Source organism: Columba livia, chromosome 15, assembly GCF_036013475.1.
Source record: "Columba livia isolate bColLiv1 breed racing homer chromosome 15, bColLiv1.pat.W.v2, whole genome shotgun sequence".
In the NCBI taxonomy this organism is placed as follows: domain Eukaryota; kingdom Metazoa; phylum Chordata; class Aves; order Columbiformes; family Columbidae; genus Columba; species Columba livia.
This window is the reverse complement of record NC_088616.1, coordinates 440,962-465,388: the sequence shown is the minus strand read 5'-3', so window position 1 is coordinate 465,388 and position 24,427 is coordinate 440,962. Positions and strand designations below refer to the sequence as shown.

At 43.0% G+C, this 24,427-nt stretch overlaps 1 protein-coding gene across 2 annotated transcripts; it reads left to right on the top strand.

Annotated features, from left to right (window-relative positions):
• The first annotated feature begins 31 nt into the window (after positions 1-31).
• On the top strand, positions 32-24,427 carry GSPT1 (G1 to S phase transition 1). 2 transcript variants are annotated; one of them, XM_065030398.1, is made up of 15 exons: positions 32-477; positions 8,960-9,007; positions 9,423-9,464; positions 10,213-10,440; positions 11,419-11,452; positions 12,968-13,045; positions 15,122-15,302; positions 15,658-15,812; positions 17,208-17,348; positions 18,081-18,174; positions 19,133-19,213; positions 20,889-21,062; positions 21,481-21,570; positions 21,877-22,045; positions 22,714-24,427. In XM_065030398.1, exons 1-15 carry the CDS (start codon positions 180-182, stop codon positions 22,764-22,766), a joined length of 1,866 nt encoding a protein of 621 aa, XP_064886470.1. In that variant the 5' UTR covers positions 32-179; the 3' UTR covers positions 22,767-24,427. The 2 variants fall into 2 exon arrangements, with proteins under 2 accessions (XP_064886470.1, XP_064886471.1); XM_065030399.1 differs by lacking the exon at positions 8,960-9,007.

Sequence of the window (24,427 nt, the reverse complement as noted above, 5' to 3'; positions counted from 1 at the left end):
GCGGGCGCGGGGAAGGGGTACGGGAGCTCCGGGAGGCCACACTGCGCTGGCGTCGGGGCGGTGGGGTACACGCGGAATCGCCGAAGCGAGTGCTGAGTCGGTGCCGCCGCCGGCTTCCCCCTTACCCCGGACGCTGGGATACGCTTCGGGACCGCAGAGGCTTGTGGGGCAGCCACAAAATGGAGGCGAACGGCAGCGGCAGCGGGAGCAGCAGTGACTCGGCTCCCGACTGCTGGGATCAGGCGGACATCGAGCCGGGCAGCGGCGCCGGCGCCGGGTCCGCCCCGCCGGCCGCGGAGGCCGAGGCCCAGCAGGAGCTGCTCGGGGCGGCCTTCAGCCGGCAGCTCAACGTCAACGCGAAGCCCTTCGTGCCCAACGTCCACGCCGCCGAGTTCGTGCCGTCCTTCCTGAGGGGGGGCCCGGCGCCCGGCCTGCCGCCGCCCTCGCCCCCGCCCGGCCTGCCGCCGCCGCCCCACGGTACCTGCCGCGCCGGGCCGGGGCTGCGCCGGCGGTGGGCGCTGGGGCCGGAGGGACGGGGGCCATGTTGGGAGGGTGCGGGGCCCCGCGGGGGCGGAGGGGCCTCCGGCGGGCGGGCGGGGGAACCGGGCCGGGTCAGGCTGCCGGGGCGCGGGCGGGGCGGCAGCGCCGGGGCGGGCCCGGAGGCGAGAGTGGCCCGGCCTGGGCGCCCGGGCCCTGGGTCCGCACGGCAGCACGGTCCTGCCGGCGAGGGGCGAGGAGGGGGCACGGCCGGGAGGGGCGTGGGGGGGCCGGGCGGCAGCGCAGCCTGGGCAGAGCAGCCGTGGGCGGTGCCGCCCCGAGGGTCGCAGGCCGCGGGCGGCCGGGCCGGGGTGCGGGGTGCTCGGGAGCAGCGGGGCCCGCTGCGGCCCCTGCCCATGGCACAGCCAGCCGGCCTCCTGCTGCCTGCGGCGCCGGGGAGCTTGCCCGAGATGTTTGCTGGTAATGAATGCAGTGTTGCTGGGGAGAGCAGCACTGCCTCGGCTGCCAGGGGCTCAGGTGTATCTTCAGTGTCCTCTTGAAGATTATACCAAGTGGTTATTTTTTCCTGATATCGTGCTGATAAACGAGTAGTAGGGAAGGAAGTTTGTCCAGCTGGCCTCAGTTAATAGAATCACTTGAAATTTACCCTGCTTTAAATTTCAAAGGATCTTCGTGTAGGCAACTGGTGTTTATACTAGGTTTACTTTGCGTATGTGAAATTAAAGGAGAGCTGCTTTCTAATTTCCGGCTCCAAGCCGAAGGTCCTTCCAGACGTCAGACATTCTGGTTCACTTTGTGGCAGGATTTTTTTCTGTAACTTTTCGTATCCCTAGTTGTACAATATGAAACAAGCTAGTGTTTCAAATATTGATTGTAGTAATTTAATTTCTCTGAAGTGACTACTTGTTACATTATGTTTGTCACGACTTCCTGTTGGTTGTGGCTTATTATTTGTCACGTTCTGATTTAATATCTTCAATTAGCCCTGTCCTCCTTAGTACCTAAAGCTATCAGATGTTAACAGCTAAAATCTATAACTTTCATATATGAAGCTTTAAAATTTTCATAGCAGAATGTTAATACCCTTCTTCTTTTAGAGGGAATGTTAGATTATGTGTTCTCTATAGCTGTTTAGCACTCCAGATTTTCATCAGAAATGGTAGCTCATGTGCTGTGCAGGCAGGCAATATGTGAGTGCGTTAAAATACATTTCCAAGAAGCTATGGGCAGACTTTGGGGTTCCTTTTAGAATAAATGTATATGTTGAGGTTCATAGGTGTGAAGGCAGAGTAGTGGCTGGAGGCTGTGCTGATCCATCTTCGAATAGTGTTCAAAATTCATTCCAGTGTGGTTTTCAGCCATCGCAACCTGAATCCAGGTCATTTTTAAACTATGTAATCTATACTGTGGCTGAAAACTTTCTTGGGATTTTGAACGGCGTTAGAATAGTTTTGTTTTTCCTCCCTGGCTGCTTTTGTAAGGTTTCTTCTAAGACTTGCGATATTTGGTTTTTTGTTTGTTTTGGTAGGATTTAAGCTACATTTCCTCACCTGCTCATTACGTTTGTTTCTTCACGCTCTCCTTTTCTCCGCTCGTTTGCTGCTTCTGAGTCCTCTGATGAGCTTTGTCCGTCCAGAGACTAGAGATGACTTTACGGAAAGCTGCCTGCTCACCCGAGTGCTTGCGATAGCTTTTCCTTCCGTCTTAGTTGCTAAGTGCATTCGTACGTAGTGCTATAATCTACCTGGTTTGAATTCACCTTGCTTCTATATCTTCTTTAAGGTTTCGAATTTTGAGCTTGTATAACTAACTTGGATGTCCTCAAGATTAAGCAGACAGAAATCCAAAGAGTTTCTTTTTTTCCCTGGAATATCATACTGGTTTTGTACTTTTTAAGGTCTGACGGACTCAGTTACAGAAAGTAATTGACAGTCTTGTCCTTGCAGATATTCATCTAAGGTGTCAACTGCTCTCCTGGCTAGAAGAACTGGGTGGAGCTTGCTCTGGAAATAAGTCAGAGCAACACATGATCAGACAATGGTGCTGAATAGGTTACTTTTCAGTAACCCAGTTTGCTTGTGTTCCCACAGGGAATTAGGTGTTCCGTGGCACTCGCTCTTCATTACATTGTGAGGAAAAAAACATTCCTATTTATCATCTGTATTGAAGTCTGTACAAATACTGGCTTGTACTGGGCAGAATTTAAAATAATCTTGATTTTTGAGAAGAATCTAAAAAGCCAAGTGTCAGTTTGAGTACTTAAGTGGCCTAAAGTTAAGTTCTAGTAACACTTTTCATCTTGGAGCTTTCTCTTGGCGAGGTTCTGTTGGAGTCACAGCTTCTTGGTACCTCCAAGGATGCTGTAGGTCAGGGAAGTGTGGGGAGCAGCGTGGCATGGAGGGAGATTCCACAGAACTCGTCCCCATTACGTGGCTGCAGAGTGCAGTGGTGGTTCTTCACACACCCACTAAATTCCTGTTTTTAGTAATTTGTGTAAAATTCCTGTCACTTATGTTTGGAGCACTGGAATAATGCTCACAGAAGCTATTTGTGGAACAAGACGTTAACTTTCTAAAACTGGGAAACTCCTGAGACCTGCATTCCAAGTAGCTGACTTGAAAACTTCTGGTTTATGTGTACTTTCTTGGATTGCAGATTGTGTATTATGGAGAGTATCTGACCAATGTTTATCACTAATACAATTTCTGCTTGCAGATAGTTTCAAAATCAGTTTGGAATTAAATTATTAGCTCGTTACGTGCAAAAAGCATATGTTATTTAAATTTGTGAACCTAAGGAACAGATTAAAACAAACATGTTCCAAACGTCCTAGCTGCGAGGACTTGCTTTTATCAAATTGCGCCCAAGTCAAACCCATTTGTGTAAAATCTGTCTTGGCTGGATTCTGTTGGATTGGTGGGACGGGGACGTGCGGCTCTTCTGTCGGCAGCAGCCAGCGCTGTACCCAGATCCTTCCTGAGCGTGGCCAGGGTGGCGGGAACCAGCTGTGCGGCTGGCCAAACCCGCAGCAGGCAGCAGTTCCTGGACTAGCAAACTCCAATAAATCAAGGCAAGGCGTGATAATCAATAAAATTACAGTAAATTGTGTTAGGGCCTCTAAACATTCTTAATTGCAACTGCACTGTAGCATCTATGGCTTATTTTTGTACTATGGCTTATTAATTTTGTGAGTGTGTATATGACATAATTGCATTTTGGTGACTTTTGTTTGTTTCTATATCAGGACATGGTTTGGAGGTGTAAGGGTGTTCAAACCTCCCCCACCGCTCCCCCCGATTAATAAGATTTCTATAATCTTAAGTAGCATTTGGATCTCAGGTATGAGAGAAGTGAAAAATTTCTGAAAATGCAGCATCAGCCTCCATTCTTGTATTTCAGTTTTTGTCATTGTTCTTCAATATTCGCAGGATTCTTGCTAAAAATTATCACAGCTTCCTCGTATGGGCTTTACTATATTTCACGTTAGTTGTTCTTCTTTTTAGAGGTCACTTTTGAATATTCACTGTTGACTTTGACTTTGCTTGAAGCAGGAGACTGAACTGGCTGAATTCCTGGGGTCCGTTCCAGCCTGAACTGTTCAATGGTTTGCGGTATGCAGCGGTTGTGGTAAGAAAAGTGTCCTTAGTACAAAACTGACAAGAACAAAAAGGGTGTGAGACATAGCAGGCGGTGTAAGACAAGACTGCAGTGATCCTTCTGGTGGTATTAGTGCTACTGCTTCCTTTAGTAGCTGTCCTGACCGCTCCAAGTACATTTCTGAACATACTTGTTAGTGCCTACAGTTTAGACAACTTGCGCCTAACGAACATCTGGCTTAAGAGGCAGTGCCCTTGAGATTGCTTCACTCCCTAAATATCCCGCTCGCCTGCAATAGTCACTTTTGATATCCTTGCATTCCAGCAGCTGGGCAGCCTCAGCCTTCAAATGCTGTAAATAAATGGCTATAGCATCTATCACTCTCATTTTCCAAGCCCTCATTTTTCTTGACCTTGTAGCTATCGGGGCTATCCATATATTCCCCCCCCGCCACCGCCAATCGGAAACAAAAGGAGGAGTGTCAATATCTTCTGCTTCAGTTCTGAAACCTGCAATTTCCAGAGCAGAACAATGATTTATCTGCATCATTTTGTTCCCCAAAACTGGTCACCTTTTAGCTTACACCATTCTCTCTAAGACTGTGTTTTAAGACTCTTCAACAATCGAGTCCTCAAGAGACTTCACTTTGCATCTGAACTTGCTAAGAAAGCCTTGTCGAAGTCTAAAACTAGTAAGTCAGCTATTCAAGAAGCCGTCATACGAAAGGATTAACGTGATTTACTCGTACTGACATTTGAATAGCCATATGTTGATGATTTCCTCACAGCTGGGTTGTTGGTAATGCTGCCATTAGTACCTCATAACTGTAAATTTGAACAGCAAATCGGTGTTGTATCGTGAATGGTATAAATTCTTATGATCCAAAAAATCTTGATTTTAGTCATCACTTGGCTGTCTAGAGCAGTGTTCTTCTGCATCAGCTTCTCCAGCCAGATGAGCTGCACAACCTCTTCCAAAGTCGCTGGTGCTGAGGAGGCTCCGTGTCTTGGCCCCGGCCTCCCAGATGATCAGATGTAATGCACTTGTGTGCCGCAAGTCAAGGTGCCAGCGGATTGGACATTCGTCCTTTGTCTACACCTGAGCTGTCCCCAGGAAGGCAGCCCGGAGCAGCCGTGTCGCTTCTGTTGGAGTGACTTGTCCTGCTCGTGGCTTTTGCACGACTCCAGTAAGGGACAGGGCACTGGGAGCCGGACGAGATGAGCTGTCCTGGAGTCTGCTGACAGCCTGCTTAGCATCCTGAAAGCATGATGGTGTCTTGAAACTTGGTTGCCCCATTAAAATGAAAACAAAAGTAATTTGGGGATTTTATTAGCAGTCTGGTTTTTACAGTCCCACTTTCAGAATTTGGGGATTTATCTCCTGTTTTGTGATGAGAGACGCACAAGCAAGAGAAGCAGCTGATTGCATGAAGCTAAGGTAGAAAGTTGTGGTGGTTTTTTCTTAATTATGAAAGAATAAAGCAGTCAAAATGTAATCAGTGAAATTTATGACTGTGTTTTGAAGAGGTCTATATGAAAATAACACTGATTGAATGTAAGTACAAAAATTAGTTTAGGAGAGATGACGCAATATTAAAAATGTGTTCTCTAGAACAGTCAGAGAATTTATGTGTAAATTTTACTCTTTTATGTGTAAATGTTAAGGTCCTGAGTTTAACCTGCTAGAAGATCCAGGAGGTATTCAGGTTTGGATTTGCTTTGAAATTATGATTTATTTATTTATATTCCCCCTGGGTTGGGAGAGATCTTTGTTAGAGAGTGGAATCCTTAACTGTTCTAATACAGAGCTTGATTTCCCGACTGTCTCAAAAATCAAGTTATCAACTGAGCACAAACACTTGGCCTTAAGGAAGAGGGGTTTGTTACGGTCCCTGAAAATCCCCGTTAGCTTTCTCAGACTCAGTTGTGAAGAAGCATGATGGGTTTAGAGAAGATAAACTTGAGGTGTGTCCTCACTGGGGAAGGAAGAAGGTGGGTCTCTTAGTAAGCTAACGTAGGAAAATCCTTTGGATACCAAGCAAGCACTGTTTTTTTTGTTAATTTTACAGAGTTGTGTTAAAACCATCAAAGCTGCTGTTACGTTGGTGCGTTTTAAAAATGGAGCGTACGTCTCTGTGTCCACTGGAGAACCAGGGCATAGGCTGTGCAGCAGGGCGGAGACAGGAAGAACATCATTTGGGGTTTCAGTTAACTGTCAAAACAGCTGCCTTAATGACAGTCAACTCCTGGAAACATTTTCTTTCTGTATATTTAAAAATATTGAATAAGAAATACTTTGTTTAGCTCTAGCACTTGTGCTTGAAGTAATTTGTTGTTGTTAGTGAAGACTCTTGAGGTTTCTTAAATTCTGGTTGTCATGCTCTGTGTGTTTGACTTGGGCCTTTATTTTTTACTCTGTAATTCTCTTCATGCTTTTGTTTCCAAAAAAAAGGAAGGGGGGCAGATATCTGTTACATAATGAATGAAACTGTGTGCACTACATGACTACTGTGTAACTCAGTACTGAACTCAGGTATTCAAATCGCACATCCAGAAGGGGATGAGAATCCCAAGGTGGGTGTCATGCTTTTTTTCGGCCTTCCAGGAATTCCTGCAAAGGAACTTGGTGCCCATATTTGAGGAGCAACAACTTAGATGATCTGTACAGTGAGTTAAGTTTTGTAGATCAGACACTTCTTTCAAACTGCCTTTTTTCCTTTTGATCTCTCTCTGTGCTCTGTTGTGCAAACAGTTTCATTAGCCCCGTAATCAGAGAATGGTTTGGGTTGGAAGGGACCTTAAAGATGACATGGTTCCACCCCTGCCATGACAGGGACATCTTCACCAGCTCAGGTTGCTCAGAGCCCCGTCCAGCCTGGCCTGGGGTGTCTCCAGGGATGGTTCATCCACCACCTCTCTGGGCGGCTGATCTGTTCCCCAGAGCCGCTCAGTCCTTTGCTGGTTCAGCTTTTGGTCAGCGCAGCTCCCGTTGTGGAGGTTCGGTAGGGCTGACACGAGGCGACAAAGGGCGCAGCGTGGCAGCGCGAGGCTGTGGGAGCAGCGGGCGGCGTGCCGCTCAGCAGGGCTGTCCTCGTGGCACGCGGCGGGTCTGCGCTTTTCGTGGCAGCCTTTTCTCCTGGGTGCTTGTTTGCACTGTACCAGTGCCTGAAATAGCCTGGCACAAGCTGAAATTGTTCATCAGAAGGAAACAGTCACTGAGGTGAGGGGGTATTTGATTTATGCTCCTTTCCTGCTTGGAAGGGTCAGTGTGTGTTCAGTGTAATTCAGTGGCCTCTTTCACAGCGTGTGTGCCACTTGTGTCCCAAAGGGACCCAAATTCAATCTGTGGCCGTGATCGTAACTGAATGTCTGTTGCTTTTTGATTGTCGTGCCGTTAGCACTGTTTAGGATTCAAACACAAACTTATTGCTTCTCTTGTGTGCTAGACTCATACAAAATTTTACGTTTAGGTTAACAATTTCCTACCTCCTCTCTGTTATTTCTGAAGAAACTTCTTTTTCCTGTCTGTATCCCTGCGGGATTACAGACCAGGAAGTAAAAGCTGAGCTTATTAGGAATGCTGTTGATTGACAATGTATTTCTAAGGAATTAAATCACTCTTCAACCACTTGTAGAGCTTCTGTTTCTATCCAAGTGCCTAAATCCTGTCATTTAATGCTTTTCATTATGGACAAACTTCACGAGTGAAATCAAAAGTTTATTGAAACGATCTTGTAATGAAAATATTGATGCATCCCAACCATAGTATGTGTGAAATAGCCGACAATTTTGTGATGTGTTACAAAACAGAGGCTTTTGGTTCGTAGCATCCACCATGGCACCCACGTACCACACTCAGAAATGGGCCGATTTGAGTATTTTCCAGCTCTGGAATGGGAGCAATATACAATTTCTTACAGGGAATCTCAAGATACTGTATTCCTATGCTCTTGCTTACTGTGTTAAATCATTCTCTTAAAGTTTCCTTCCTGTGGTTCTGGGACCCTGGAGTGCAGATGGTGGATGATACGACATGGGAGTGTGGTGATCCTGTCTCAGAGAATTATGAAGCTGAATTTATATCAAGATAAAACTCAATAGGTTAAGGCTTTAGGGCTAATTACAGAAGGTCTCTTGACCACAAGGAATAATGTCCCAAAACATCAAGTGGTTTAATTGTTAATGGGAACATACCACTCTTAGTGGGTTAACAATTAGTTATACCTCAGGAAATAGTTTAGTGCATGGGAAGGTTGAGCGATCTTTCCAAAAATCATACTTGTGGCTTTGATACGCACGCGACTGGGGTTGCCCTCCAGGTAATGTTGTCTGTGTTACGGTGTTTACGAGGACTGGCAGACTCGCCAGGTATGCGAATGGTTTTAGCATCCCTAATAACTGCGGAAGATCTTAAGAACCGTTCTGGACTCTTGTCTCGGTGTTCTGCGCGGCGCTGACGTGAGAAGGCGGCGCGGCAGGCCCGGCTGTGGGGTGAGGCTGGCGGGACCTTGCCACGCAGTGTGGCGCCAGCAGGCCTCCTGCCTTTGGATGCAACCCCAGCTGGATACTGACATTTAAAATAGCCAGCAGGCCCCAAAGTGGTGGGCCGGTAAATACTACGTACAGAAAAATTGCTTCCTTTCAAACTCGCTTTACGTGCACTTTTCCTTTGAGGTGTGGAAATGGGTTTTAGAACTGCTGTAGTATTTTTCACAACTGTCAGGCAGTATTCTGTGGAAGGATTTTTGCTTGGAGACTATATTTAATACTGTTTCCGGTGTTTTTTCTGAAATACGCTTCATGCGCTAAGGTTGGGAGGTGGTCTGTTATACCTCAGTGTGTGTTAAGTTGTTTGGTTTTTGCAGGTGCGCCTGTAGAGACGTCTCCAGAGGAGCAGATGGCCTCTTGTGAAGGTGATTGGTTTTGTGCTCTGACAGTATGCAACACAGCCCCATTAAATGTGATTTTTTTAAAATATTGCAAAGCATCTCCTTTTTAAAGATGGCTATGAACCTTTTCTAATCTTCATTCTCTTCATCCTCAAACTACTATTGTAACGTAGTGTGGTTGTCTGTGGTTATTTACAATTTTATAGCCAGTCAAGCAAGGCACATAAAGGCCAAGTGGTTTATTGAAGGTCATAAAGCTTGTATGAAGCAGGATTTTTAAAATTGAATCTGTATATTAAATAGCATTGGCAAGTGCTCAAACATCTGAACTATCCATTTCTTGATTTTATTGCTCTGTTTTTCTTTGTTCTTGGTACTATCACGGTAAATATGTGTCCTTAATGATTCCTATTTTTTGTTGTGTTTTTTTTCCCCCTAGGCTCAAATGCTGCTGTTAACATGGAAATTTCAGAATCTGTTGGTAAGATGAGAATGGTTCCATTTCACTATGCTGTAAAACACTGCTGCAGTGCTTTTGCTGAATCGTTGCAAACAAAACTGCAGAATATCTTACTGAGCCTTTGCTTTTTGGTCCTTACTAATTTTTATTGTGTCTTTATACTTCGATTAGGAATGAGTTAATCAAACACTAGTGTGCACTGACAGGTGCAATCGGATTACTGGGACACTGAAAAAGCATCAGTGCTTTATTAAAAAGTAGTCTCATATTACAAAATAGCCCCATTAATATGTATGAAATGGTGATTTAAAAAAAAAGAGTTGGAGTGATCAGTATCACGAGCAATCGGACCATGGAAATTGTGTCTTTCTCCTTGTATTTGTGTGGCTTTTGAGAGAACTGAAACCATGGTCCCTCCCGTTCTTTCTAACCGTATGATAGTGTGTGTCTGTCTGTGGGTTCGGACCAGCATCATGGCCTGAGTGGGTCTTCAGATTTGTTTTTTCCTGGTAAAACTGTTCCCTTGTTAAAACAAGTCTCTTAAGCCCTGTGAATCATAGTTTTCTGATGTCGACACGTAAGCGAGTTTGAAAGCTCCTGCTAATAATAATTTCAGAAACAAGCAGCAGTTGCCCGTTTCTCCATGGGAGACGTTAACAGGCTGGATGGTTGAAGTGTTCATTTGCCTCTTGGGGATGGGGCTTTTCACCGTAGCCGTTGCTTTTAATTCCATTATCTAACTGAATATATCTACCTGGTCAATTTTTAGTGGAAAATGGAGAGACAGAAATGTCCCCAGAAGAGTCATGGGACCACAAAGAAGAACCAAGCGAAGCGGAGCTGGGAGGTGGCCCCGTGGGGGACGCCGGCCCCTCTGAAGAGAGCGCTCAGGAAATGATGGAGGAGGAGGAGGAAATACCAAAACCGAAATCTGTCGTAGCACCGCCGGGTGCTCCTAAAAAAGAGCATGTAAACGTAGTATTCATTGGGCACGTAGGTAAGCTGTAAGCGAACAGCAAGTGATTGGATCTTTGCACTGTGTACTAATTATCTAGAATTCGGAGGATTAGAAATTAATCCTGCTCTTTGTAGGAATGGATCTATTCACTGTGTCTTGAGGCTAATGGGAGTGTTCCTTCTAACGGAGCAGCTCTGGAAAAATTAGAGTACTTGCAGAATGTCTGTGGGGGGCAGAGCGCTTGTGTTCTCTTGGACCAACTGTGTCTGCCTTCCTGATCTCTCAAGTACCTGCTCTGTTGAGCGCTTGTCTGTGTTGACAATCCAAAGAACAACATCAGAAAGCAGTGCTCCATTTTTGCTTGTTTTAAGTATTTTCAGAGGGTTCTTATTATTTAATTCAAAACATATTATTCAAAATATTTTAAAATGTAGAGCTATAGACAATAGGTGAACATAATTCAGGGTTAAAAGAAGCATTTATAGCAAAACATCCAATTGAATAGTTTTGACAAGCTTCAGATAAATCTGAAGTGGTGTCAAAAATACAAAAGAATTATTGAATCATGGGTTTTACAGTAAATTCTGTATTTTTATTTGTGTAGTCTCTTATCACCTTAAAAGTGCTGCAACTTAATCCTGGGGTAGATTGCGAATGGGGTGGCAGGAAGTGCGGAGGCAGCGGGCAGAGACGCGGCCCCGTCTCGAGTTCGGGACGAGCGAGAAGGGGGTTTTGCAAGAGCTTCCCCCGCTGTGGCTGCGTCGCTGCTTGGTGGGGTCTCCTTTGCTCTGGATGTTGCCAGGCCTGAGTGTGCGAAAAACATCAAATTCAGTATGATTGAATTGACAACGAATTATCACGGAAACAAGGGAAACTGGGAGATACTCCCAAAAATGTAGGTTACAATTAAAATATATATATTTGGAAATAAATGAGATGACCTTGTTCATAGTCGTTTTGTTATTTTTTAGGATTTTCTTTTAAATTGTGATTGACTTTGTTTTTTTTCAATTTTAGACGCTGGCAAGTCGACTATTGGAGGACAGATCATGTAAGGCGGCTCTCAAATCACATGTTTAGATTTGCTGTTCTTGTGAACTCAAAATACATTCAGTAAAATGATTAATATTTTCCTTATGGCTTTAGTCAGCACAGATTAATATTTTTATAATACTACGTTACTCTCCCTGTCAATTTAGTCACTTATTGTCTTTGAAATTCCTTAATTCCGCAGATCTAATATTTAGAGGAGTTTCACTTAGTGAATGAAACAACTATGCCAAAGCGTACATTATAAAATTTACAAAACACTGAATCCCGTTCTTAAAACACGACTTTGCTTTTCTTCATAATTCTAACATGCTCCTTGAAACTGCTTCGTATCCGTTGTTAAACTTTGTCTTTTTTGTGACATTAAGAAGAAGAAATTGAATATCCGTATTCCCTGGTGCTGATGCTGTCAGGCATAATTTGATTTCAAAATATAAAATTATAATAGTTAATCTTTTAAGTGTATTTTAGAAACTATCTAGAGATGCAATATTTGTATGAGACAGAAGTAAATAAATGCAGCTACATCTTACGGATTCAAAAATAAAAAAGGAAAAGTAGTACAGGAGGAAAGAAATGCTATATAAATGCTATCCTGACGCGAAGCGCTTATATGATTTTAAAATACTATTCTCAGCAAAAGTGGGAGGTCTGTCTCTTGGCATTTTCAGCTTGTTTTGTTTTGGCGGAACTGGAATGTTGGGATTGTCATGGTCCATTTAAGCCGGTAGCTCAGCCCGGAGCAAATGCTCGTGTTGTTATCTGATGTGCCCGAGCGGCTCCTTGGACGAGGAGCGGCCGGCTGGGAACGCCCCTGCGAGCCTCTGATGTTCCCAAAGCCTTTTTGGGCTTTCATTTTTGCAGAATATCCCTTTGCTGTAAGGGGGAGAAAAAAAATCAGCTGCTTGTACCAACTTTGTCGTTAACCCTTTGTGTACTGTTATAATTAGTTTTCTTTATAAACTAACTAGATTACTGTTATTAGAAGATGAGATAGAAGTATTGGAGGGAAAAATACAAAAATTTAATATAATAAAACTGTACACTATTCACCTCTTTTCATAACTGAAAGATCTCCTTTAAAATAGCGGTTTCCTCGTTCTATGTAAAAAGAATGAAACTGAAAATATTTTTCTATACATTTCAGAAATTGGGGGTGAGGGAGAGGTGGTGTGAAAAATTCCCCTGTCACAATTCTTACTTAATTTTGAAACATTGGATTAGTCTCAGAAATGGATTTAACGGATGTAGCTCCGTTTCAAAACTTGCCTCTGCAGAACATTTTACCATTAGGCTTAAGAAAGAGACACTCCTCACACTTGTGCTGGGTGATGTTGCTGTACCTTTACCTGTCAGATAGTGGCGCGGCTTTTTGTGGAGAAAAAATTCCACTGCTGCTCGCATCAGGTTGCTCCAGTTTTTCAAAGCAATCTGTAAGGATTGCGTAAGTACTTAACTATTTTGAACTATGTTTCTGCTTATGTGAAATTGCACTTTTTGCTTTTCTCCCCCTTAGGTATTTGACAGGAATGGTTGACAAAAGAACACTTGAAAAGTATGAAAGAGAAGCTAAAGAAAAAAACAGAGAAACATGGTATGAACTTACTTAAGATAATATCGTGCTTTTCTCTTTGCGCCGTGTTGAAAACGGGAACCTGTGTGTTAGTCCCTGTCCCGGTAGCATTGGCGACACACATTGCAACAGGTTCTGCTGCTGTTCGGGGTGCTTTGGATTGTTTTGATCAGTGCTTTACATTCCGATGCTTTGAGAAACATCTGGTAAGAGGGAACACAAGGCAGAGCTTTTCTCAGGCAGCTCCCAGGCTTGTTCTGTCTGGATGTCTTTCACCTGTAAGCAGCAGAGATGTGACAGAGATCACAGCTGTCAATTTGTCGTTTATTCATATAAGATGAGATATAAGATGGGGTCCATGGTTCTTAAGTTTCCCCCAGGCAGGAGGATGATGCTTGCATGTGTGGATTTTTTAGGGGCCTCTTGTCTGTTTTGGGTTTCGTTGTTGTCTTTTGGTTGCCTTTTGGTTTTGTGTATGCGCATGTATGTACAGCACATCTGGCAGCCTGCTTTCTCCTTCAAACAGCTCCTGGGAAATGGGTTTTTTCCTTTTGGAAGCTTTCTGGTTTTGGCCATGGTGGAGGAAAACAGGGGTTCAAAGGGCTCTGCAAAAGCAGCAGCTAAAGACTCTTTAGGGGTAGGGCGGCGATGGAGCACTCGGGGTGGTCATTGGCCTGAACTCATTTTACGATGTGCGAGAGAAGGGGACGGAAAGGGTGACATACATCTTTTTTTTATCAAGCAAGCATCATCCCCCTGTTGGGAGGTGACCAAAGTGATAAATATCTCAGGACATTCCTCAAAATCCCTGGACAGCTTGAAAAACAGATTTCCTCCTCCCTCCCTCTTTTGGAGCATGAGTTGCAGGAAGTGTCTCCTTTAATGCTATTTTTATTCTTTAACATATGTCATGATACGCAACAGAAAGTGTGACGTACCTATGTCATCATCAAAGGTCTTGTTAGCTCACTTCATATGTTGGAAGTCTTGACATTTGAGTCAGAAATTCATCTTTCCCTAAAAACCCTGGATGTCACAAGGACTTGCCATCCAGCTGCCACACGTAGATTCCTGCTTCACTCTCGCAAGCTGAGTAAAACGTCACCTCTGGCTTGGCTCAAATCTTCCAGGATCACAGTGAAAATACCACGGTGGCGGTACCACCCGAAACCATCTAGCGCGCTGGCCAGACCTCGGCCATGGACAAGTAACTTGCTGCCTGGGGAAGATATTCTATATCTGTAGATCCAGAATTGCCAGTGGTTAGTGGGTTTTGTGAGCCGGGAAGCTCTCGAGCTGGAAGGGACAAGTTTGTGTTTGGCCTCTGGTCACAGCTGAGTTCACAGTGTCTCCAAACACGAGCCAGGCAACAGGAAACACAGGCTAAAGATCTTCATAAGCTGCTGCTGGTGGGGAAAAAACACTGCTGTGGTCAGTCAGTTCCATTTAGCTATTACTGCTTCTCTTCTCCTTCGTGAGAGCATTAATTTTTTCCTCTCTAGTCACCAATTTTCACAAAACCTGAGGGAGCTAAATAAGCTTTTTTGAAATTTCAATTCATCTGTCTAACTTAAATCTGACTTGTTTGTCAATGGCCAATGGAATAAAATATAGTAAGTTGATATGGTCAAAGCATCAAAGATAGGGTGAATAAAGGTGGTGTCTATTTCATAGCCAGCTTCTGTTTAATATGTGAAATTAGAATTAGTAACAGTAGTTCTCTCTTCAGTTAATGATGGAATTGGTTTGTATTTGATCCAGAGGTGTGTTTTCAAACCGGAGCAAAGCTGGAAGTGTTGGAGGTTAGGTCATATCTGGAGAGCTTAGCAATTGAAAGTCATTGTTTGGAATGGCATCTTTCTAGGTATGTGAGGGAGAGCTAGAACCGAGCGCTGCAGCTCACGGCGTGGACACAGAATGTTCCAGAAGAACTCACTGTTGGTCTTGGAGGTGCTTAAGTTCAGTAATGCTGAGGTGGTTAGAATAGTTGAGCAGAAAAAAAGGCACTTTATAATGAGCAAACCATCATACATACATTTAGTAAGAAATTAATGCCAAACTAGAATATTTGTGTTGTGATTTTTATTTTTGTTTTAGGTACCTCTCATGGGCCTTAGACACAAACCAAGAAGAACGGGACAAAGGGAAAACAGTAGAAGTGGGTCGTGCCTATTTTGAAACTGAGAAGAAACACTTCACTATTCTAGATGCCCCTGGACATAAGAGCTTTGTTCCCAATATGATTGGCGGGGCTTCTCAAGCTGACCTTGCTGTGCTGGTAAGGACAAATCACATTCGTTTATTTTAGATATATGGTGGAATAAAGCCTCTCGCTTTTAATTCTTTGCTTGCTTGTTTACTCTTTTGGCTAGTTACAGGGGCAACATTTTCAGATCTCAAGTCTACCAAGTTGTGTGGGGTTTGGATTAACTTAACAGCTTCATAACATTTTCCACAGCTGTAATGGGATTCTTTTCACGATGGGCAATATTGAGGATATAGCAGTGCATTTTTAAAGCTTTTACCAGTTTTGACAATCCAAACCTATTTGTGAGTAAGGCAGTATTACCTATTGCTGGTTGCTCTGTTGAGGGAATTGTAGAACTTGTATTACAATGTGTATTTTTGATTAGGTTATTTCTGCAAGAAAAGGAGAGTTTGAAACTGGATTTGAGAAAGGTGGACAAACAAGAGAACACGCCATGTTAGCAAAAACAGCAGGTGTAAAACATCTAATAGTTCTTATTAATAAAATGGATGATCCAACTGTAAACTGGAGTAATGAAAGGTGAGTTCAATAATAGTAAAAAAAAAATCTTCATTAAAAGATACTGAAAATAGCTCCTAAGTCAGGCGGTTTCTTGCATCCCATTTTTTGCTGAAGGAGTGGTAGACGGGTGGGCTAAAGACAGAGGTTGTCAAAACTGCAGGGAGAACAGAAGCGCAGTGCCCGGGACACCGCCTCGCAACTCAGCCTGAAGTTCTAGCCTGCTTTACAACGTTCACTTTCGACTGGTTGGATCTGTGCAGCCGTGTCTGACAAGTCCGTGCATTCTATCATAGTCTAGTTGTTGACCTGGAAATTTTATACTGAACCTAAAAGGAAGTGACTCTGTTTTCAGCAGTTTAGTTTGACAGGTTCCTGGTTGCTTGGCCGCATTTCCGAGCTCAGGTTTGGTGAGAACAGCCTTGTCCTGTTCACCTTATGTGTCCTCACTGTATTATTTGGAGTTGTTCTTTTGTGATAAGCTGGATTGAATAAGCAAATAATATATTAAAATGATTTGTGATTACCGCCTGAGAAGTAGGGAGGTGGGGAACCTTGTGATGATACAGGTAAAAATAACTAGAAAGTCAATAAGTAATATTTAACTTTATCCTTTTTATTAGTTAGTTGTTTTCTACCTTAACACTCAGATGTACTAAAAGGTTTTAATTTTCCTCAGTGTCAGAACTTAGGTCTTTTTATGGCTTCTTTCACACCTTTCTTCCCACCCTTTAAGCTGGGTTAGTCCTTCCCTAGCCATATTCGTGTAGTGACAGGATACAGTTTTCCTGTACAGTGTGACAGGGAGAGTTGTCAGAGCGCTCGCTGAGCTGTCAGGAATTGTGTCAGTTCTTGTGGAAAGCGACCTCGCACCAGCAGCCGCGTTTCCGAGAACAGGGCATGGCCGGTTGTGCTGCCCCAGCCTGCTGACGTGACTGAGTGCTGCTGAAGCAGGCTGGGGGGCAGAACTCGAAGAGAAAGAAATAGCCTGAAGTCATAGCAGATTATGTAGGAGGCTGGAGGAGACGGGGCCACCGCGGAAGTGAAAGCTTTCAGCGTGACCTCGGTACCCGTCTGCTCTGTCTGTCCTGCTCTTTGCGCCTGGATCTCTCGCTTAAAAGCAGCTACAGCATCTCCTGCTGCGTCCCCGGCCCGGAGACCGAAGTACATGGAGAGAACGGATAGTGCTTTGTGGAGCAGGGGGCTGAGGGGGAACGGACAACTCCAAGTTGTGCTGGGAGACTGGGAAGGAGATACAAATAGGCCACTAAGATTTATTGGGTTTTCTGCACACAGAATAACTGAACTGGTGGTAATCGAATGTCTGTGTTTTTTGTTGTTGGTTTTTTTAAAGCACAGTATTATCTCATGCTGGAATAATTGAAACTTATCTTGATATGCTTGTCATTTTAATAGATATGAGGAATGTAAAGAGAAACTGGTCCCGTTTTTGAAGAAAGTTGGCTTCAACCCCAAAAAGGATATTCATTTCATGCCCTGCTCAGGACTGACCGGAGCAAACCTTAAAGAACAGTCAGAATTCTGTCCTTGGTATATGTATGTATCCGAAATTGAACAACTTCGATATTTGGGGTACTTCAATAAAAGTACATGGTACAGTGAAGCTAGGGAGAGTATAGCATGGCATATCATAGCTGTGTTTTAAAGTGCTTGAGGAAATACAGTCAGGGCAGCAAGAACACGGCCATGCAACGAGCTAAAGAAAGGCAGCAGATTCAAGTCTGTAGTAGTGTTAGCAGCGTTCTTTGGCTGGGTGAGTTTGAGTGCTCTACTAGCCCTTGAATTTTCCAGTGACGTTGCAGTTGACATGTTGCTACAATGAGTGATCGATGTGACCAGTTTGCTTGAAGCTGTGTTCTAATTGGTGAGAAGCGACATATCTCGCTGGATATCGTGTTTTCCAGTGTTGTTCGTGGCAGTTATAACGTATGAGTGAAAATCATGTTTGGACCTAGCTTATGGTATCCTACTTACAAAATGTATTGCACATCTAGCAAGATTCTCAAAGGAAAAATTGATTTGTTTAAAATATACCTGTAACGTATCTTAAAAACTACATGCACTGCCTGGGTATTGACATGTTAGTGAGGGTGACGTGGGCACTAGTGGCGGGAGGTTAGGATAGATCAGACTGTCTTAGAGGTCACTGTTCTTAATGATGACAAAATGAAAATCATTCCTTTTGTGGGACTGCATTTATCCTTTCTGAGTAATTGTAAAATAGAAGAGTGCTCACAAAATTGAAACAAATGCTTTCTGCTCTTTTAGTGGATTACCATTTATTCCATACCTGGATAATTTGCCAAACTTCAACCGTTCAGTTGATGGACCAATCAGGCTGCCAATTGTGGATAAATATAAGGTACAAATTAAAATAATAGGATTGAAAGTATAAATGGACTGTTTTCAGAAAGCAGTAAATGGACTATTTACTGTATGGTGGACAAGAGGGTGACCATGAGCCAGCAGTGTGTCCATGTGGCCAAGAAGCCAACGGTAGCTGGGGCACATCAAAGAAGAGTGTGGCCAGCAGGTCGAGGTGGGTTTCTCCCCCTCTGCTCTGCCCTGGGGAGGCCCCATCTGCAGAACTGGGTCCAGTTCTGGGCTCCCCAGCTTAAGAAGGACAAGGAATTACTGGAGGCAGTCCAGCAGAGGGACACAGATGCTGAGGGGTCTGGAGCATCTTTGTGATGAGGAGACACTGAGGGAGCTGGGACTGTTCAGCTGGAGAAGAGAAGCTGAGAGGGATGTGATCCATGGATCAGTAGCTCAGGGTGGGTGTCAGAGGATGGACCAGACTCTGTTCAGTGGTGCCCAACGCCAGGGTGAGGGGCAACGGGCACAGACTGAAACACAGGAGGCTCCATCTGGACATGAGCAGAAACTTGTTTGCTGGGAGGTGCCAGAGCCTGGCCCAGGCTGCCCAGAGCGGGTGTGGAGTCTCCTGCTCTGAGACATTCCAACCCCCTGGACCCACCTGTGTGATCTGCTCTGTGACCCTGCGGGAGCAGTGGGGCTGGGGATCCATGGAGGTCCTGCAGCACAAACAGCCTGGGATTCTGTATTTTTAGAAGTTACCTCTTTTTTTTTCTTTGATATATCTACATTTCCAACTGTAGAAGGGGAGGGGAAGTAAATAATTTTGGCATTACATGAGCCTCTTAAAATCTGTAATCTTTCATGAGAACAGTTCCTAAAACGTTAAGTGTAGCTGTGCTAAATAACTTCATAGGGTTAAATAATCAGAGTTAAATCATAAACATTTTCCTAAAGAGTCTTCTCTATTTTCAATTTTTGTGTAATGATTTCTTTTTATGAAGGATATGGGCACTGTGGTCCTTGGGAAGCTGGAGTCAGGCTCTATTTGCAAAGGACAACAGCTTGTGATGATGCCAAACAAGGTATGGTAAGGTTCAGATACTAAAAAAAATGTTACTACCCTAAAATAGAGCTTGATTCTTAAAGGTAATCATTACTTCAAATCAGAAGATGTTCTGTTGCTCAGTTAGACACGGCTGTTACATGGGTGACATTTCCAGGTGTGTGTGTTCACTTCCTCAGAGTTCAGCACTCAGGCTGCGTCTCTTTATTAAACTCAATTGCTGGGCTACAGATCATCACAGTGTATTTGTACAAATGCAAAGTAAAACACAGCTCAACTGCTCCACGAAACGGTTTTCCAGCGGGGGGGGTTAATGTTGCTCTAAACTTTCCTTCTTCCCACCCAACTGCTCTTTTGGGGTTTTTTTTCCTCTCTTTTTTTCCTTTTCCTTTTTCCTTCCCCAAAGGGAAATAGGAAAAAAATAAAGGCTGCAGACAGGACGTCTGACGTTTGCTTTGGTTAAGCACAGGTTATTTGTACAGGTAGGTGGCTGTTCCGTGATATAAGATCGCTGGTTGGAATCATTGTGGTGCCCTGAAGAATTTGCAAATACAAGAATGTGCAAACACAGCGGGAGAGATGGACGAGTGGGTGTTGTTTCTGATGGTTTCTTAGAAAAACGGGTTGGAAATTTTGTTCTTTATTCATGTCATCTTGATTTAGGCTCACACACTTTTTCCAGTTCTGTAGGCTGAGGTAGTTTGCTGGAAAGGTCTGAATACTCAAATGTACAATAAATCTTCAGCTTATTTCCTAATCAATATGGTAATTAGATTGACTTGCATGTCACCTTTCCCAAGAGCTGCTCAAAGTTGAAACAGACTTAATTTGAGTTTAAGCTTTTCAGATCTTAAGGTAATGTAACAGACAGTAGCTTTCTATAGAACTGCTTGATGTGCATCTGACTCCCATGTCATTTTGGGGTTCATTATGAGAACCTGATAAACAATAAATGGATTTCACTAAACAGTTACAGAATTTCTATTCAGTAAATAGCCAGTGCTTCTGATGACACGCTATTATTTTAGTTACTTTGATAGCTAACGAGGGTTGAACTAAAACTTCAGGAAGCCGGAACAATAGATCTCTCTGAAACTACTCCTTTGTAACTTCTCTGCCTTTCCAATGTTTATTTTCTGTCGGTATTTCATAGTGCGTAAAGATACGAAAATCAGAAGAGAGGTTACAACATATAGGAGCGTTAGGAAACACTTGTTGGTGTTTGCTCGGAGACTGTTCGTTAATGTACGTTTGGTGTTTTTATCGTCTTCTCCAGGAACTCCTGTAGAATTTGGGGATTTTAGGATTTCCTGGATTGTGTCCATTTCCAGACTGCTTTATTTTGAATGTAACAAGTCTATACAACAATGTGGCTTTTGCATTCTTCTTAGATAATACACATCCATGATTTCTCTCATCTCTTAAAAGTTTTAAACTCATTTCACTTTGAGAAATAGCAGATATTTTTGGAATGTGCTTTCCATTGAGTGTATACTATAGAATTATATGTTAAAACATTTGATTAAATATGCTATTTTAGATATTATTAACTCATCACTCAAATATTTCAGATGTTCCAAATCTCGCAGAACTGAATATAATGAATTTAAACTGTAATGGAATTATTCATTGAAATCCCGTTGTATTAAAATGATTTTGTACCAGACTAAAGCTGCATTTTTGCTTTCTTTAAGCACAATGTGGAAGTTCTTGGAATCCTTTCTGATGACGTAGAAACTGAATCAGTAGCCCCAGGTGAAAATCTGAAGATCAGACTGAAAGGAATTGAAGAGGAGGAGATTCTCCCCGGGTTTATTCTCTGTGATCTTACCAACCTCTGTCATTCTGGACGCACCTTTGATGCCCAGGTAGAACAACTGGCCTTGCATTGCTGTACGGATGGCTAAAAAGCATTACAGTATTTTGCTTGTGTTTCACCCAATCCAAAGTTACCTAGTTTGACATTTCAGTTCCCGTTTGTTATTCAATACCATATCTCTAGATTGGCAATGACACATCTACTTCAGATGGTATTAATTTGAGTTTTAAAAATATCATTTATTATGAACGTAACTTCTCAGTGGAAGTTTTAGACACCTATAAGCACAAAAGCAAAATCTTGTCAGGCCAATTTTTTGATTTTATACTTTCATATTATAAGCAACTTAATTCCTTTGTCTCTCTCACAAAATTTGCTGTGCATGTATTGTTCAGTATAGTTGTAGATTTGCTTATTCTCTGCTCATTTATAATTGAAACGAGGACATTTTTGTAATTGTTTTACAGATAGTGATAATTGAGCACAAATCCATTATCTGTCCAGGTTACAACGCTGTGCTGCACATCCACACCTGTATTGAAGAAGTTGAGATAACAGTAAGTGTCTGTTTCAGTCGTGATGTGAATACAGACAGGCCTCTGGTTGGGGTGGGTTCTGCCCTCACCTGCGTCTCTGGAGTCATTAATGCAGCGAAGCTCCAGCCCTGAATGGAATCGTTGGTCGGTACCGTAACACAACCGAGCCCAGCTGCATCTGTTAGCATAAGCCTGAAAAGTGTGGCTTGGTTATGCAGGTTTTTTTATGATTATTTCTAAATATTTTCTTTCTTAGGTCACTTCAGTTTTGTTGGGGAAAAAACCACAACAAGTAGCACTCACAGCTATTAATATTGTTTTCTCCAGGCCTTAATCTGCTTGGTAGACAAAAAAACAGGAGAAAAAAGCAAGACACGGCCCCGTTTTGTGAAACAAGATCAAGTATGCATTGCCCGTTTAAGGACAGCAGGAACTATCTGCCTTGAGACATTCAAAGATTTCCCTCAGATGGGTCGCTTCACCTTAAGAGATGAGGGTAAGGCTGCTTGAGCAACACTCACTGCTGCAAAAATGCAGTTGCTTGAAATAGGAGACCATGCATGGCAATGAGGTCTTAAAATCCTGGGATCTAGAGGAAATCACTATGAGCAAATCGTTGTCATTGTGCAGAGTTCTTGCTAGTAACAGAAAGTGTGTTTTATTTTAGAGGAATAGTGTGCACTGTGAAACAAAAGGCTGAGTCTGAAACGTGACCAGCGCTGTTTCCGTATCGCGTCCTGGGGTGTTCACCTGCACCAGGAGGGCCGCGGCTTCTCTGTTTCGAGTTAGAAAAGACAAGGGGGGCTGTATGTTGGGTTTCGACTCGTGTTCACCCCGGTAACACTTGTAGATCTGTGGGATGTGTTTAAAATACATTATCTTTAAAAGCAGTAAGCAGATCGGGTAGAATGACTGTGCCTTCTCCTTGGATGAACGCAGAGCAGACTTCCCGCAATCTGCATTGTATTCTCTACTGTGACAATAGCACTTTTACTATTTTTAAGATTTTATTGTGCTTCTATTCTACAATACGACAACTTATTCTCGGCAGTATTTCTATTACTCTGGAGAGCCTGTATTTCTGGGGGGGTTTTGGTGGTTGTTAGAGACCTACACATTCTTTTCACAATATATGTAACTCTCCTGTTTGTCTCCTTGGTTTAGGTAAGACCATTGCAATTGGAAAAGTTCTGAAACTAGTTCCAGAGAAGGACTAAGCGTTTTTCTCAGTGACCCCGCGCAATACTGTGAGGAAAACCGACTCTGCAAAGCCTACTTCACACCGCCTTCTTATTTTCTGCCCATTGATAAACTTCTCCCCATATTTTGCAAAGACAAATTCACAGCAAAGGTCCACATTATGTCAGCTTTCTCATATTGAGAGCTCTGCTATGCCACTGTTGAATTTTCCCAAAATTATTTTTTTTTTCTCCCAAATTCTGCTTCCTTGGAAAGATTTGGCAATAGCTTTGTAAGTTATGTGGACATAATTGCCTATAATTATGAAAATCTAAAGGATTTTTAATGTTTAATTTCCCCCAGCATATATATTAAGACCTCTTTTTTCCAGGCAGATCATTCAGAGTGTGCGAGTGTGTGTGCACATGTTACAAAGATGACTACCATGTTAATAAACTATTCAATTTGAAATCTTTTTCGGTATTCGAATTGCTTTTGAATAATGTTTTTTACCTGGATGTAACGCAGTTGCATTAGCTTTTTAACTTTCCAGTAACCTCGAGACTTGGTTACTTGGACTTTTCTAAACTCCTCAGCCTCCCCACATACACAGTTTTAAATGAGGCGATTGGGCACTCAACCAAGTTTGTACTAAAATAATTAGGTTTGCCCCTTCCCTTTGTCGAATGCATCCTTAAAATTGGAAAACATCCGTGGAAATGTGGCACCTTCATTAGCTTTACATTTTGTTAATATCGTCAGCAAATTTCGGTTGACTTAACATCATTACTCTTACTAGATGCAGGAAGTAAATTTTGAAGGCTGGAGCTACATATTGTGTCATTATAAAAATTCAGCATTGTTAAATTCTTAACTGCAGAAAAATGCTAACAACCGGTAAATCAGTGAAACTTGCAAAAAGAAGAGAATTTTTGGCAATAGTGCCTGTTAGTATTTATAAGAGCTGCATTTTGTGGGAGAACTGGGCCAGTTGTGTAAGTGACTCAGTTCACCCAGTCTGTAACGTGCAGGGCCGGCTAATCCTTGCTGGTTTAAAGATCAGTCTGAGCGGAGAGGGAGAAAGACTAAATCCCCCCACGTTCGCACAGACCGAAACAGGGGAGGCTCGGAATCAAGTACAGTCTGCAAATTTTTGCATATCAAAACGCAATGTAAGCTTGTGAGCACCAGTGAGAAATTAAAGCAAAACTGGTTCAAAATAAACCTTACTCAGTACAACTTGAAGAAGCTGCGTAAGAAAACGCTGTTTAGCTGCACTTTGGAAGTGGGCTCTCTGCAATTGCTGTCCTGATTCTAACAATGAGGACGACGGCTAATGGATGTTCTTTTCATCTCCCAGAGGATTGGCAGTAAAGTGTTACAGGTTTCCTCGGAGCCTCTTCACAATGTCTTAAACGAAACACTTCCAGTTGTACAATTGTGGTGAGTCCATCTCCTCTCCCAAAAGTTTACAGTCTAGCGGCTGTATCTGAATTCACAGATCACTCAAAACTGAAACAGATTTACCTTTTTTAGGGTTTTTTTGGTTTTGTTTGTTTCTTTGTAACTGTGGAACTCCCATTCATTTCACTTACAGCTACATTGTATGGACAGAGGTTATTGTCCTTCAGTTTCATATGACTACACTTGTAGCTACCGTCATGCATGGAATTTAAATAAATTTTATTATGTCTGCAAA